Here is a 17,061-nt window from a genome sequence, read left to right as displayed (position 1 = left end):
TTGTTTGTTTGTTTGTTTGTTTGTTTTTAATACCTACACACTTCTCCCTGAAGCTGTTTTCTATATGCAGAGATCTAGATTCATTGCAGGAAGAAGTCTCTCCACTTTGTAGTTACTGCAAGGCAAGCAACAAGCAAATTCCACACTAGCATTGAAGATTCTGTATGTCACTTTAGAGGGTGTGAGAAAAGAATCCTTTCTTCAGAAGCCAACAACAGAATTAGAGAAGGTACAATATCTCATTTGAGAAGATGTAGCAGTGAAAACAGAGACCAAGTCATGCCCTGCTGGTGATTGGCTTAGTCCAAGAAAATTTCAGCTTTGAACAACATTTCACAAACAATTGTGTTTCACCATGCTATAAATTATTAAAGTTAAAAACAACCACCAGGTACAATTTACAAATACGAATCAGAGTAGGGCTATTTAGTTTCTCTCTACTGCCTTCAATATTGTTATTAACCCCCCTTTACTGCAGAAAGCTAACACAGTGTTACAAACAAGAAATGTCTGAGTTGAAACAGCCAGCAGAACTTGTTGCTGCATGCAAAACCAAGCCAGCATAGAAAGGAAATGCTTATTAAACCACAAGCCAAGGTATAAAATACTTGTAGGGAGGACTGACGTTAGTTTTGCCACGTGTTTCTTTTTTAGATGCTCTGTATTCCTCTGTTATGTATTAAAAGAACAAGCCAGTAATGTATATGCAGATCTCTCAAAGGTTGGGATGTAACTAAGCTGTTTTTTAAATGTTATCTCAGTAATGCATTCTTGCTTAGGAATATATGGGGTCCCCCCCCGGACAAGAGAGGCTGTAATTCTATATTGATTTGAGTGGAAGATCCATTGAATACTGTGGGATTTGCTGCTTTGTAACCTGGCATGGGATTGTGCTGTAGCTTTTATAAACTCCCACATTCTTTTTAACTTTCCAGCACAAGCTCCCTGTGCCTGAAATACTATATTTTGTAAAGATGTGCTGCCAGTGATTTTGTAGAAAAAATCTTTACAGAAGTGAAGCTTTCTAGGTGAAAGCTATTCATCCAATGTGAGCTTCCCATGCATGGCAGACATCCTACCTATTAAAGAGAGAGCACAGTTTTTAGCATTCTAGACCAGACTTCCCTAGCCTTCTGTCTTCCAGATGTTTTTGGACTACAACACCAAGACAGCGTGGTATAGTGGTTAAGAGCGGTGGACTCGTAATCTAGTTAACTGGGTTCGCGTCTCCGCTCCTCCACATGCAGCTACTGGGTAACCTTGGGCTAGTCACACTTCTCTGAAGTCTCTCAGCCTCACTCACCTCACAGAGTGTTTGTTGTGGGGGAGGAAGGGAAAGGAGATTGTTAGCCGCTTTGAGACTCCTTCGGGTAGTGATAAAGCGGGATATCAAATCCAAACTCCTCCTCTTCTTCATAATCTCTGACCTTTCTCCTTGCTGCGTAAGGCTGGTGGGAGCTGGGAATCCAGAACATTTGGGTGGTACCAAGATACAAACAAACGTTTCCAGAAACCCTTGCACTCATCCCCTTCAATCCCTTTCTCCTAAAGATCTCTTTTTTGAACTGGAGGGGAAGACTTGCACACCAGCCTACACTCAGATAACACAATAAATGTTAAAACACTTAAAACTGAAACAGATTCATCAGGGCAGTCTAGCAGCTAAAAGCCTTTACCTGCCAACTGCCTTCCTAAGCAGACTGATTTTCTGCCATGTCCTTAACTAGCAGCAGCAAAGGGAGCTGGTGGGTTTTCCTTCAGTGGGACTTCCAAAAGGGGCTTAATGTTCTTCTCATGAGAAACCAAACCAGCTTAATGCTAGGCCATGCCATTTGTAGGGGCTAGGTGTGCATAAGTTAATTTTGCTGCCGAAGTACTGAAATAGTCACAATTCCATTTCAAAATATCTGGTAAAGTTTCTCATTTTGCAGCACACTGAAGCCTGGGTTCTTCCACCACTTGATTGCTTCCAACATCTGGGATCCACAGGACTATGCAGTGAGCTTACACAGCTTCTGATATTGCTAGCTGTGGACCTCTTCTTTTCCTCTTGGAGAGTATAGAAAGTGGTCTGTGACCAGTTTTTGTTTTTTAAAGAGGTGCATACTCTAAGGTACATGGCTAAATCTGTAGTGGAGAACCCTCAATAGTAATAGGAAAGAAGTGTTAGAAACAGATATGAAAGCTAGGAGCTAAATAGCACCTTAAATCTAGGTTATTGGGACAACAACAGAATGTCTAGGTGCAGTTTTTTATAACAAGAATACAAAGCTGAAAATGAGTGAACTGCAGCTAAAATATTATGTTCATTTTTCACATAGTCGAGTCCTGCCCACCCCCTTATATTCTTAAGAGGGTCTCTTCTCTAGTCTTCAGGGAGTAGCTGGAAGTGGGGAGGCAGTAAAAGCTCCTCCTTTCCTTCCACTCTGTAGTTTTAATCTGAAATCTTAGGTGGAATACTGCGCCCAGAGCTCAGAAACCACTCGCATTAATGAAATTCCCTGTCACAAAAGGCGCCTAGAACAATGGGAGTTTCAAACACTGGGGGGGGGGGAACCATGTTTACCATTTTTTATTGAATGCTCAAACACAATCAATGAAAAGTTATGTGTGACACAAAATTCTGTATATGCTTACGCTAAGAAAGGTTGTTCCAATAAAATATAACGTGCTTTTATAAACCATATCTGTACTTATCACCAAATGGCTATGGCCTTTGTCCTGACACACCCCTCTCCTTGCCTCATTTTGCAAAAGCAAAGTCTAATGAGTTAAATTTTATGAGATGCCCAATTAAGGAAGTGGAAATGTTCCCATGAAATGAGTTGCAGTTTGCACATTGCACTTTCAGTTGGCACCAATAACAATGTGCCTTGAAAAACAGGCAACATTTCCTGGAGAGAATAGAATTGCAAATGCACTGTAGCCTGCTGAATGAGCTGCTGGATAACAGCGATGGCCCATCCAGCCTCACGTTTCTCTGGTCTCTGAGGGAAGGCATTGCACTTCATTGTGAGTACCAACTATTTTTTTCAACATGTTTAGCAAATGCACTTGGATGGGTTAGTGAAGCAAAGCAGAGCTTAGTGTGAACCAGGGTTTGGACCTTGCCCCACTTGTTGTAATGTTTGCCATGTATGTCTCCTGCCCTTCCAATATAATCCTTGCAAGCATAGGCAGAGTGCTTTTTACCACTGAGTCATAGGGAATTGGGGATGAGGTTCTGTAGGTCAAAAGGTCCATCTTCAAGGCACTGTTCCGTCTTGAAGGATTCAAAACTGCATTCTGGTGTGACATGTCCTTTCGATAACATTACTTCTGATCAGAAAGCTCTTGCTGAAACATATAGGAGGCAAAACCAAATTGTGGCTTTGCACACTTTCAACTGCAAGGGAAAACGGAAAGTGAGACACACACTCATATTTACTTTCCCTGCCTGTAACCTGTGGCATTGTGCCATCGGCAGCTACTGTTCATTACAACTAGGAGCTAGATTAATAAAAGGGGGAGAGTTTCAGCTCAAGGTGTTATGTTGCTATTGTATTATGCAGCACTATCTACAGTAACTTGAATGTGTGTGTGTGTGTGCGCACACACACACACACACACACACACACCATGCCCTTTAACCAAGAACTTACCTCGTTTTCAACAGTAAGGAAGAAAACACTGATGAGAGAGCCAAGGATAGGAAATGGCCATAGAAAGTAACCATTTCAAAGTGGATAGCTATGTTAGGCTGTTGCAGACCAAAAAAATAATAATCAAGGGTGTAGCACCATAAAAGTTAACACACTTACTGTATTATTATGGCATAACCCTTGATGGGCAAAAGTGTAAAACTTGAGTTCTTCATAATCAACAGTAATTAGTAATTGTTTCAGTTAATCTGTCCACCCCCTCACTTCACCACCAGCTTGACTGATACATCCTCAATATTAAACATTTATTCTTGCACAGATTGATCTCCCTGATTCAAAGTAATTTTTAAGCAGTTAATTTTTGAAGTTTCTCTCTTGACTGATTGGACTGAGTGCTGTCTCAATCACAGCACACACAAACCTAAGCATGGCATTAGGTTTCCCACAGCTCTCCCTCTCCCACATCCCAAGGCTCCAGGTGGGGGGGAAAGAGGTTGACCAGCTTATCCTGGCAGACAGGTGAATCAATTAGATAAAGGCAGAGGCAGAACATATGCTCACGCTGCCCAGGGCAGGGCGCGCTCCCAAGGGGGGCGGGGCGCAAAGGGTGCCCTCCCACACGCCACAGTTCAGGGGAGAAGAGTGGCAGGGAAGCTGTTGCACACTCTCCTCCTGCTCTCTGCAGCTGGGTCAGACATGACCCGGCAACGGAGCTGCTGCAGCCGGGTGCGCCTCGCCACGGCTGAGGAGGGCTGCTCTCTGCCGCTGGGTCAGAAGAGCCGCTGCTGCTGGGCACAAGGTGTGCTGCCCACTCACCTGCCATTTTGTCACTCCTCTCAGTAATGACACCCAAGGCGGGCCGCACTCACTGCAGCCCCCTTCCTAAGACTCTAGATAATGGGAAAGGGAGTGTAAAATGTTGACTGAACAATGCCTATTATGCCCCCAAGGCCAGTTGCATGCCCAGTGGAAGCATTTTTATCCGTTTTGGTTCATTCTTTAAATGAGGCAGCTTTTTCTCCAAGGGCTGGAGCAGAGCTGGATGGGTTCAGCTCCTCTGCAGTTAGTAATGTGTAGAGGTGCACACACCCGTTGCTATTAGGCATGTGTTAGAAGCCAGTATTGAGCTGAGCAGTCTGGTAGCTCTTCCCCCTGCTAGGCTCCGGTTTTGTGCTGGAAACACTACAGGCCAGAAGGAAACCACAGCACACAGCTCGCGTGTGCAAGCCTCTTTGCAAAGAAGATAAGGAGCTCACCCTTTCTGTGTCATTTTGAAGTTGCTTTGGCAACATCTGATGTACTGTTGCAGCTGCTGGTCTAAATCAGACGTCATGCTTTGTCAGAATTGTCAAACAACAACAACAACAACCCTGTAACATTGGGGAGCATGTTTGGTGAAGATACAAGCAGGGCAATAACCCTGTGAATGGTGCTCTGAAAGTGATTGTATGTCAGTGCAGACATTAGCAGCAACGGCAACTGCCCAATGTAAATAGCAGCTTCAGGGGATTTATATGCATTGGGCATCTGCCATTGCTGCTGGTGCAACCCACCTGCTAGCTGGGGGTTTTTTTTACACACACACATACTCCACCAAACCCTAATGCCTCCCCTACTCAAGGTTGCTATTTTAAAAAGAAAAATCAGACTTGCAAGGTCAAAATACGCATTTGACATGTAGTTTGGCTCTCACCCTGTGAGGCTGCCATTTGATAAAGCCTTTGAATAAGTAGCTGCAATCGCTATTAGTGTTTAGTTATGCCAGTGTTTCCCAAACTTGTGTTTGTTTTTGATCTACTCCCACCATCCCTAGCTAGCAGGACCAGTAGTCAGCGTTGATGGGAACTGTAGTTCAAAAAAAGCTGGAGAGAGACCAAAGTTTGGGAAACACTGAGTTATACAATACCTAGAGGTAGGTAGGTATTACATACCGTATTTTTCCATGTATAAGACACCCCCATGTATAAGATGCCCTCTATTTTTAGGGACTCCAAATTAAGAAAACACCCCTCAGCACTACCCGTGTATAGGATGAGCCCCAGTTTTCTTTTCATTGTCTATTAAATCTTTCTGTTGCTGGTAGTGGTGAGACAAATCTCCAAGATGATGCTGAACAAACAGAATTGCAGTGGCTTCCCCAGAGTGACTCTAGGGCACAATGTCACCACCGTAGCAGCCTGAATTCCATGATAATGCTGGACCCCATCATACAGGTGTTTCCTCCTCAGTCACAAAGCATTGCAGTTGATGTGATTAGGGGTGCATGGTGGCATCATTTGGAGGTAAATCCGCTGCCCCCCCAAAATGCCACAAGTAAAGTATTTATCCTGTTTCATAACCTCATCCCTTCCAATTATGAACAGTGGTAGTCATACAAAAAAACAACAACCAAAAAATCCAGCACAGACCAGCCATCCTCAAAGAAACTGAATAACCACAACAAGCTGGGCAGAATTTGTTTTTGTTTTTCAATGCTTAAAAGATTTGTTAATTACTAAGCACTTGCGGCATTTGAAGCCGCTTCACAAACTAAGAGAGATGATATCTGTATTTTACTAACCACACTGCAGAAGTGCAATCCCTCAGTTACGTTGTTTTGGAATGTTACAATCAGAGATAAGCCTGAGCTGCTTGTGCGTATGCACATATGTATAGGCTTGTGCATACGTCACTCTTGCACACCTATTTAGGAACATACCTGCTGTTCTGACGAATATTGGTTGTCCAGAGGGTATATTTAATAAGAGATCATTTGTGCTCAGAATATCAGAAGAAAGGCTGGAGTCTTTTGGTAAGTCAAAGGCAGCTGATATGAACTGAGCTCTGTGCAGCAAGGGTTCTCAAATGTCCTCATGAGCTTTTCTTAACAGAAAACTAAACCTTATGGCCTCCCTTTTGGCTTTAGAAAGGCAACTTACTGTTCATTCTTCTCAAGGTGCAAATTACTCCTCCCTAGTATTAGGAAAAAGGGGGGTGAAGTCTCTAAGAACAGGAATATTTTGGAACTCTGCATCATTTAATCCACATAAAATGTGCATAATTGCACCAGTCAGGAATATCCATAATTGCACCAGTCAGGAATATCTGTTAGCTCAACAGCAAGCTAGCAACAGGAGGGACACATAAAATAGAATATTTTATTTTTAAAAGTTTAATTGATATATTAATGTTACTTGCAAAATCCTGCCAACATACTGATGTAACTACTTGTTTATTATAATTTATAAAAACACTGTCTTTTTAAGAAAGCATACATCAATAAATGGAGGGAATCAGACAAGCGTTCTCCAAGTCCATGACAGCTGCTTATTATCCATTAAATGATACATGGTTCATACTTTGAAGACTAAGGAAGGTTGCTATCTTTAGTATTTACTAAACAACAAATCACTAAATGAGTGTTTTCCTTTTGTTTCCTCTCTAAAGCTGAACTGGCTGCGTTGGACCATTGACTGGAAGTCCGCCATCAAACAAGCACACACGAAACCACAGGAGGGTCTCCATTTTTAAAGTGCCCCTGTGAGTTTCCTATCTTTGGAGAAGAAATGGAAGCGCAACAGAGCAAGCTGGAATTTTTCCACAAGTTGGGCTATGGAAAGGAGCAAGTCCGCCAAGTGCTGGAGAAACTAGGTCAAGATGCCTCAGAGAATGATTTGCTACAAGAGTTGGTTCAGGCAGGCAGCAGGCCTCAGGAGCCTGAGAACTGGACGCCAAGTTTTCACCCCACCCCTCCTGCCCATGGATCATGCAGGCCTTTGCCACTTTCCAGACAGTCTACTGAGGAAGGAAATGATCCCTCCAGTGTCTTGAGAGCTATTGTGATTGATGGCAGCAATGTTGCTATGAGGCAAGCATCTTTTTCATTTTGTTATCTTGGCGACTTCTCTGTTTCTTAAGCTTGCCCTGTGGTGCAAGCCAAACCTTGTCCGTAGATATAAGATGGGACACCTGAGGTATGGGAAATGCACTATGGGGTTCAGAGGAGCATCACCCCCATTTCCAAGCAAACCGAATAACTGATTTGCATCATGTTTGGAGCGATGAGAGTGAGGTGATCTGAAAGCTCTTCTCTTGGGGTGGTTGATCGATGATGGCACATTCATACAAGCATGTGTCATCAAGCAAGAGATAAGCATGCATGTGTGAACTATCACATTTGCCTCATTTTCCCAAACTGGCATGCATCTCATCTCTCTCATCCCTTTAAAGTAAGCCATGCAGAAGTTTGCACATGAGGAAGTTGCAGTGCCACTGACTGCTTTGATGCAAAATTATGTTCTCCAGAAGGAGATAAGAGTTATTTGTTATGGTAACAGGCCTCTATACAAACGGCCGACTTCCTGATGATAAAGCCAGAGGTTGGTTGATGGTGACAGGGAATAGCTGCAAGAGCTTGCATTTAAGGGGAAATGTGAAGACAGGGACAAACAGATTGGCTTGGCTGTGTCTGCCTATTAAGCACACATGCAACCAATCTCTTTAGCATGCTAGAATTCTGCTTCCCAAACAGGAACTCCCTAAGAGGTATATCTCTTCTACAGACTTAAATTACAGCATAATCCTAACCATGTCTACTCAGAAGTCAATCCTTCTGAATTCAGTGCAGACTAGCAGGGTTAGGCTTGCAACCTTAGTTCAACAATGATGCCAATTTCCCAAGGATTCCTAGGAATTGCAGTTCTATAAAGTGGACTGGGGATCCCTAACAAAGAAACCTCAACACCTGCTCCAAACTACAATCTCCATGATTCTTTTGAGAAAGCTTGGCAGCACAATTGGCATATAATGGATATTAATTTTAATTTTTTATGGCTAAGTATTCATTTACTCCTTAATTATGCAGATTTTGGCTGTGTCTGCACATCATAATAGACCATAAACCATGGCTTACTGTTCATGAGCCACTTAGCTCCTTCCTGTATTGCTGCATTCATGATACTATAGCACATGAACTGGGCCACTGTGACTTCTGTTTCAGCTACCAACAACCTGCCCCTGTAGTATCGCTGTTAGAGCCACAAACTCCACTACTAGCTTCCCACTATTAACACTTTCCATTTTGCCTTGTCCTTTTTTTATATCTTGTGATGGCTGTTAAATGATCAAATATCCAGGGACAGGAAGCCCTAAAGCAGTTGGTGCCTTCCAAATATTTTGGACTAGGTTGGATACCGTTGCCCTAAACTAAATTAAACTTGTTTGTTTTCATACTCAACAGGCTGCTGAAAGATTAAACAAATGCCAATAAAATCAATGACTCACCTCTTTTTATCCTGGTAAACAGCTGCAAGGTTTCTTTCTCTTGTGGGTGGAGTTCAGTTTCAGATAAACTCACAGACCTGCGTATGAGAGTCAATGATTTTAGAATTGTTCCTATAGGTAGGCAAGGGAAACAACCTAGGACAACAATCCTGGGCGTGGCAACTCTATGATCATGCAGAATCTCTTTGATAGAGAGGTAATAAGGATGCTGGCTTAGATTAGCATTTAAGTCTGGTGACCATAAAGTCCAGTGCACCTGGCCTGGGAGAGCATGGCCCTGACTGAATCCAGTCAAAAAAGCAACTGAATAGACTCTTGGGCTGTGGCATTGTTTAGGGTGTTTTGTTGGGATTTTTGTTGTTGTTCTTGATGTTAATTTTTGTTTTTAGATCTCATTATGATTTATGTGGGAAATTGTTGAATTTGGTTGTACACTTAATGATGTGTTGTTTGTCACTTTTTGTTATGTTTCTAATTATGTAAATTTTGTCATGTTGTCAGCCACCTTGAGCATCATTTTAACTATGGAAAGACATCATACAAATTAAATGATGATGATGGTAGAGGCTGAAGTAAAATTACTTTAGAAATTTCATTCATCCCTGTACTGTACTTGGTTCCATGCCTTGCCTATTTAATATGCTTGCCCATTTAATTTCCTCCATCTACATATATTTCTGAGCTGATTTGCCGTGATAAAGAATCTAGCTCTGACTCATCATTCTCCAAGGTGACTTCTGAACAGCAGGGGCATAGAAGGGAAGGAAACAGTCAGCAATAATAGCTGCCTCTGCCCTCCCATTTTCATGAGACACACCTACAAAATATCAATGATACAAAATACTAGAACACATGTAAACTGAGCAGATATCATAGGCAGAAACTGTCAAAAAGCAGCAAGACTTTCTGACCCTAAAACATACTTCCTTTCTCTCAGTCTCTCTGTCTTCTCTTTTTTTTCCAGCCATGGAAACAATGAAGTGTTTTCATGCTTGGGAATTCAGCTGGTGGTGGACTGGTTCAAACAGAGAGGTCATCAATATATCAAGGTCTTTGTCCCATCATGGAGGAAGGAGCCAAGCCGATTTGATAACCCCATTACAGGTAGGCATGCCTCCCGTACATATTTTAGATATAAAAGCTTGCAAAAATATTAAGTCACCATTTTGGCTCCTAGTTCAGACACATCCCACAGGAGTTGGTGCAAACAGGTGTGCTTTGGAAAACTCTTCCAAGGCTGGTCTAGGAGAATAAGATGGGCAAAATAGAGTAGATACAACTGAATTATTTTCTGTTATAAACACAGACTTTGATGTACGGTATTTAAATATTTTTCTTTCAAATCTTTGCTGTATTGCTTAAAGAGTGCAAGAGAGCCAATCACTTTCATTCTGTCTCCCCAACAAAAATGTCTCCTACAAATAGCCTGGCATCTTTTTCTGCCTTGTGTTTCTAACACTAATATTGAGATGTATGAGACTCCAGGTCAATGGCTAGGGTTAGCAGCTCATGAATGAAAAGATCCCTTCTTCCCTCTGGCACTGGTAAAAAGAAGAAAGAAAGAATATCACATTATGTATTTCCATAATTCACATGGATGTTGCAGGTACTCAGTAGCTAACACATTAACTAATAACATGAAAACATTAAAGGATGGTTATGGAGGAAGTGATTTTTAGACTACAGAGTGACAAGGGAACCAAGGACCACATTTCCTCACGGACAACCTTCCAGGGGCGACATGCCAGTAGTGGGTTAGTCCAGAAGAAAAAGTCTCAGAACAACCAATGTGACTCTTGCACAGCCCAAAGCCATATGTTTCTACAAACATACACAAAAACACTTAAGGAAGGTGAGGGTTATGGCTAGAGGAGAATTTAAAGAGCCAGAAAGAGAAGCCAGGAGGGTTGTATTTGATTCATGAGCTGAAGTTCCTCACCCATGTCAGTGGCATTTGTTTCAACCTATCTGTCTATGCTTATCCCTGTAGAAATGAATTCCAACTCACAGTGGAATGTTATGCTTCCCAAAGTTAAGGTCTACTCTACTATGTGAACAGCAAACTATTTTTTAGATTTATATGCATCATCCTCAACTGCACCACTGTAATTCACCTAGTTCTCTTCCCGTCTGTTCCATAAACTAATGACCTGCTTTATTGTCTTGGGACCACAAGCCAACTCACTCTAGTGAAAGGTGATAATGTAGACCTGAATTGTGCTTATTAACTGGTAGATCAGATCACTGATTGTGCAGATTAGAGCAGAGCTCAGGTATTAATCCACCATTTTACTCTGATGACATCACTCCTACCACAAGCCAACTTGAGCTCTTGATTGGTCCAGTTTATTAAGTGCTGAACATGCAAAATCCACATTGTGGAGTTCTGGCCCTCTTTAAATTTAATCAAGTAATTTACAGACCAGTTCACATTCCAGTTACACTGAAATCAATGGAATTAAAATGGATTGAATCCAAATAATTAAATTTAATTTGAGCAGCTGATTCTGCTGTTAGTTACTAATATAGTGACTTGAATGGAGAAACCTTTAAGCACATTTTTGAGGATTCCCTGCATGATTTGTGGTGGTGTTCTTATTCCAAACTTCTGTTTGGGATATTCTTTTTTTTTTTGGTTTAATTCACTTCTCTTATTTTTACATAGATCAGCATGTTCTTGAAAAACTTGCAAAGGAAGCAATTATTGTGTATACACCATCCCGCAGAATGAAAGGCAAAAGGCTGGTATGCTATGATGATCGGTACATAGTTAAACTGGCGTATGAGCAAGATGGGATCATTGTTTCCAACGATAACTTTCGGGACCTGCAGAATGAAAATCCTGAGTGGAAATGGTTCATTGAACAGCGACTACTGATGTACTCCTTTGTCAATGACAAGTAAGAGACTAGCCTATTTGCAAATAATATTTCACCTTTAGTCACATATCTGAGTGAAATTGAATCTTAGCATGGTCAGCTGCAGTTCTCATTACATTAAGGGGGGAAAGTACTTAGCTTTTTGAAAAGGCATCCTTTAAGACATTTTCTTGGCATCTGTTAGTACACTTATTTGTAACCTTGGCCATAACCAAAAAAGTAACTTAATTGTATGTACCTATGTTGCCACAGATTGTCAATTCTGCCCATTTTTTATCTAGTTAATACAGCTAGATATAAGATGCTACCTATCTTCCCATCAGTGGAGGAACTGTGTACATGTTGCAAATCTTTTTTGCTAAGAATCCCTTCAGTAAACTTCAAATACAATTCAGAAAATATGGTGATGTTTGTCCAATAAACTGTGATCATTTCCTTTTTAGATTTATGCCTCCTGATGATCCCTTAGGCCGGCACGGACCCTCTCTTGACAGCTTTCTCAGCAAAATGCCACAGATTCCCGAGCCAAAATGGCAGCTCTGTCCTTATGGTAGGTTTTGTTTAATGTCATTCACAGCTTTATCTGCCTCCCTGGTGGGATCCACAGGGAGATTAACTTGAGACTCTAGAGGAAGAACCAAGACACAAGTGTTATTCAGACATTCCAATCTCTCATAAAACCAAGGAGAGCAGATGTATACATGCTTGCTCCACTCAAGTTGGAGAGAAATTCCGAAGTGGGGAAGCTTCCCTACTCATGTAGACGCCACACATTATTTTTGCCTCCATTGCAGACATTTGCCTCCAATTTGTGGAGAATGATGAAAAAAGCAGTGGGGAAATGCACCTAGTGTGCTCATCCCAGCTCTCCCTCATGCAATTCTAATTCCTCTGGTGAGTGATTCATGCACCTGCTTTTCATGATTTCAGTGTAAAATCCAAATGGGGAACATGTGCATCAACCTCATGCAGAAATGCTCAGGCTCCCTCAACTTCTGGAGCTCACAAATATTTCAACACAGGTGACAACAGAAGCACATAAAGCAGGTGTGCAAGCCACAACTTTTTGCCACCTTAAAAACAATTGCAAGTACTCCCCCATTTCATTGCAAAAGATAGCAGGTAGTATGCAACGTAATAGCTACTTTCCCCCACTCTATATTTGTTTGTCTATTTATTTAGAGTATTTTCACCCTTCTCTTCAGCCAAAAAAAAAAAAAAAAAAAAGACTCCTAGAGTGGGTTACAGAGGTCAATACTAAGACTGCAAGCCTGACAGTAACAATTACATAAAAGACAGGGCATAAAAAGAAATTTGTATTAAATTTGAATTAGTTTGGTGTTAATTTGTTAAAAATCAAAAATTAATTGGCAAAAGAGAAAGAAAATAAGAAGCATAGAGAACAAAAGGGTAGAGGAAAATAACAAATTCAGACACTAGCTCTTAGTTCTAGATTTCAGCAGGCCATTGAGCTGGATCTAAGCACAGTGGAAGGTTCTGCAGCTTCCTCTTCCTCAAGTGGCTCCTGTGATTGTTGCTGGTAACTGAAGGGAAGGCTCTCAGCTGGAGGGGTGCTAACTGCTGTTTTCTCTCCTGCTGGTGACCTTCTAGTGAATCTCACCATACAGATTGAACACGGGGGTTTATTATTGAGCAAAGCATTATGATACGCTTCTGCATGTCTTCCAAGTGAAACAATAGCCTGCGGTATGATACCCACACTTCACATGTTGTACAGCAGTGTGAGAAATATACATGCGACATTCTCACTGCACATGCAAAGCTCAAGTTAGGAGAAGCGTGCTGTTCTGACAATGACCATAAAGGGGCTGAATGGCCCTTCTGATACAAAGATGAAGTATCAGAATACTCTGGGCATACCCAGAGCAGCCAATGACATGAGTTTCTGAAAAACATACCATTCTCTCTTAATATTAATTGTTCTATAAACTAACTGATAAGCTCAAAAGCATCCAACAGGCTTTTATCTGCCATGCAGGCATGCTTCCACGACCCTGTGTTGAATACCACTGAACATGTATTTAGCAAATTATCTGCTCCGTTTTCCCCCAACAGGCAAAAAATGCACATATGGCATCAAGTGCAAATATTACCACCCAGAAAGACTGACTTGGGACCATCGCTCTGTAGCTGATGAGCTCCGAGCTAAGACAAAGACCAACTCACTTGCTCAGAGGACAGAAGAAGAGAAGACAAGAGCAAACCCAGCAAAGAACAGAGATGGGAATACATCACATTTACCTGGTCTCACCAGTGGTAGTGTTATTGGCAGGAGAAGCTCAGCACACAGCTTGGCAACATTTCACAGTAATCCCCAACAGTGGGAAGGAGAAGACAACAGGGATGCAACAAGTGACTGGACAAACATACATCAAGACACCTGGCAGCCTGAATCAACTGAATTACAACAAGATCAGGCAGGGGCCATGTCAAAGCAACTGACTGCATTGTCTCTCAGTGCCAGCAAATACTCTGGAAATACTCTTGCTGGACCTGGTAAATATGAAGACATAGTGGGTGACCCACGTAGGGATCATTATTTCAAATACAACCAGACTTCATCTCTGTCTCCTCACAGTATGTGCTGGGATTGCCCTTGCTTACAAATATGTAATTTTCAAGGATGTTACAGAATGCAAACAGCAGCAGTGTCAGTCCCGACCTCACAAACACCTTCTAGTTTGCTAAGGGATGGCTTGAAGGACCAACATGAAGGACAACATGGCTCTATGGTTTCTTTGGCTGAGTCATTTTCAGGCTGCAAGGATGGAGATATGAAATATCCTGGAAATCTGCAGACCAAATCTTACAACCCATTATTTTTTATGGATTCCAGCTCATTCAATGCACTAGACCATTACACACATCCTTCTGGTACTGAGGCCCAGCAGAATTTGACTCTGCAGTCGCTTCCTAGAGAGCAAGCAAATGTCCAGCAAGCACAGTACTTTGGCTTCCCATATAATGTGGCAGAGCAAACTGTGTCCTCCTCCTACACCGATATTGTAGATGCGACACACTTAATGCCATTCATTCAATGGCATGGGACCCTACATAGCAGATCTCCTAACAGAAAACCATGGTAAGGAGAAAGAGAGGAGTTGGTAATGCCCTATTCAAAGGATCCGGTATTCACCTTCATGCTCAACCTGAACAAGTCTCTCAGTGGAAAGTAGTATTTATATGCTGGCCTTGAGATTTGTTTGTATTCTACATCCCCTACCTTCCGCATGATTTCTCTTCTGCCATCATTGCAAGCAACATCCTGACCTTCACTCCCTCTAGCCAGTTTGTGTTCTCCTTTCCAGAGACTACTCACATGCCACACTTCCCAAAAAGCTTTTCCTAGATCAGTGATCTTCAACCATGGATCCCTAAACTACAACTCCCAATATCCTTGACCATTGGCAAAACTGGCTGGGGATGTTTTGAGTTGTAAACCAGTAACAGCTAGAGACTTAAGGTTAAAGAACACTGTTCTAGATCACCATCACAACCTCCTCTGTTACAATCTGTTTAAATTCCAGTTAACCCCTTCTCCACAAACAAATCCATCTTTATCAAATCCATCTTTCAGCTTTTTCTTATCTGTGTCCGAGGTCCGTGTAGAGCTTATCCTTACCAAGGTTATACTGGTGTTACATTAGTGTGATAAAGATGTGGATGAAAAATATATACAGCTAAATATTTGAGGATATGTTGTTGGGCAATGCTGATAGGGGTGCAGGCCCATGCAGGGGTGGGGTGGGAAGCAGGGTACACTTGCCCCAGGCCTCGGGGGACCCTGCCAGGGACTGGTTGCTTTTTTTGTTTGAGTGTGTAACTTTATTCTAAAAAGACTCCTGTTTTAGACCTCAGGCAAGCTCTGCATGGGCCTGCAGGTGGGGGCCCTCTCTGGCATGTCCAAGTAATGTTTAGAAATGCACTTCAGTATGCTTTGCATAGAATACACATTCTCAACTGGGCAAACAAGGTCCTGTGTGGATGCTCAAGTGGCATCAGTGACCAGAAGCATCTTTTGCCAACTCTGACTGGTGCTCCAGTTGTGGCATTTTGACACAGTTCGTAACGTCCAGGTTAGATTATTATAATGTAGTATATATCAGACTGCCTCTGAAATGGTTTTTTGAAACTGCAGCTGGTCCAAAATATAGTAGCAGCTCTTTTGCTCCATTAAAAAATGTTTTTATATATTCTTTTTACATTGTTTTAGCAGTTTATGTATATGCTGCCTTGAAGACCAATTGGTAGAGGGGTGGGCCAGAAATCTTTTTAATTAAATAAACAAACCAGCAACACACCCCTTGTGTATTTCATTTGACTCAAATACTCTGAGATATATGGCGATAGATATATGTCAAAGTATATCCATCTTCTACAAAGCTTTTGAAATAGCTGGGGCTGTAGGGAGGAAAGCGATCCAGAATGGGACTGGACCACAGAGATGAGGAGTGATTAACTCTTTCCCTTCACAGTGTGTCCTTACTAAAAACATAATAGCTTGGATTAAGCTAACCTAATGTTTTAAGCCAGCACAAGGGACACAGTCACAGGTCTCAGTCCTGCCCTTCCCCCCATGACTATTATTGCAAAAACTTTGGAGAGAGATAGAGATGCTATCACACTTCTCAACACTTACGTGTATTTTTGTGCTATAAGTCCAGTCAGAGGTTAATTTCTAGTTTGGGGGGGGGCATAACCAGAATGATCAGTATAGCAATATATACAGACCTGGTTCACACATCATGATAAGCCAAAACTAAACCATAGTTTATTAAGCAAACCATAAATCTCTGCTCATATGATCAAACAAACCTTGACTTGTTTTCCTTCCAGCTATTTTGTATTTCCCACCTGCTGTTGGATACAGAGGTTTGGAAAAGAGATTTTACTCTCTCATAGCATAGTTAGCACAATGGAGATTGCTCCAAGCACAATAAAACTGGGTTTGATTTACACCCGAATTCCTCCACCTTTAAACAAATGTTCCCCACAAAAATACTTAGGCTAAAATAAATCATACTCTTAGCTTTGTAAATAAGTGAATATTTTACTCACAGTTTCCAGAAGTTACAACAAACAAGTCTCCATTTGCTGGCAGTAAAATAAAGATGAAGGTTCCAAATGACTTAAAACATACTTTGTTTCCATACAAAAATGATTGTGCTATCTTTAAATTAGCAAATATATAGGCTGTAAGATTTCCTTTTAAGTAGCATTTGCTGTGTTGGGAGCCAAGGTGCATGGCTCTTTCTTTG

The 17,061-nt window shown here is 41.7% G+C and overlaps 1 protein-coding gene and 1 long non-coding RNA gene across 2 annotated transcripts; both read left to right on the top strand.

Annotated features, from left to right (window-relative positions):
- The first annotated feature begins 17 nt into the window (after nucleotides 1–17).
- LOC128410643 (uncharacterized) lies at nucleotides 18–1,101 on the top strand. Its single transcript, XR_008329565.1, has 2 exons — nucleotides 18–229; nucleotides 272–1,101. It is a non-coding gene; the product is annotated as an uncharacterized LOC128410643 (long non-coding RNA).
- A 6,085-nt stretch (nucleotides 1,102–7,186) lies between these two features.
- On the top strand, nucleotides 7,187–16,239 carry ZC3H12D (zinc finger CCCH-type containing 12D). Its single transcript, XM_053384016.1, has 5 exons — nucleotides 7,187–7,488; nucleotides 9,868–10,007; nucleotides 11,569–11,803; nucleotides 12,226–12,332; nucleotides 13,859–16,239. Exons 1-5 carry the CDS (start codon nucleotides 7,187–7,189, stop codon nucleotides 14,887–14,889), a joined length of 1,815 nt encoding a protein of 604 aa, XP_053239991.1. The 3' UTR covers nucleotides 14,890–16,239.
- Nucleotides 16,240–17,061: the final 822 nt, after the last annotated feature.

Source organism: Podarcis raffonei, chromosome 3 (genome assembly GCF_027172205.1).
Source record: "Podarcis raffonei isolate rPodRaf1 chromosome 3, rPodRaf1.pri, whole genome shotgun sequence".
Classification (NCBI taxonomy): domain Eukaryota; kingdom Metazoa; phylum Chordata; class Lepidosauria; order Squamata; family Lacertidae; genus Podarcis; species Podarcis raffonei.
Note: the sequence above shows the minus strand (reverse complement) of the source record. Positions and strands in the feature narration are given on the sequence as shown.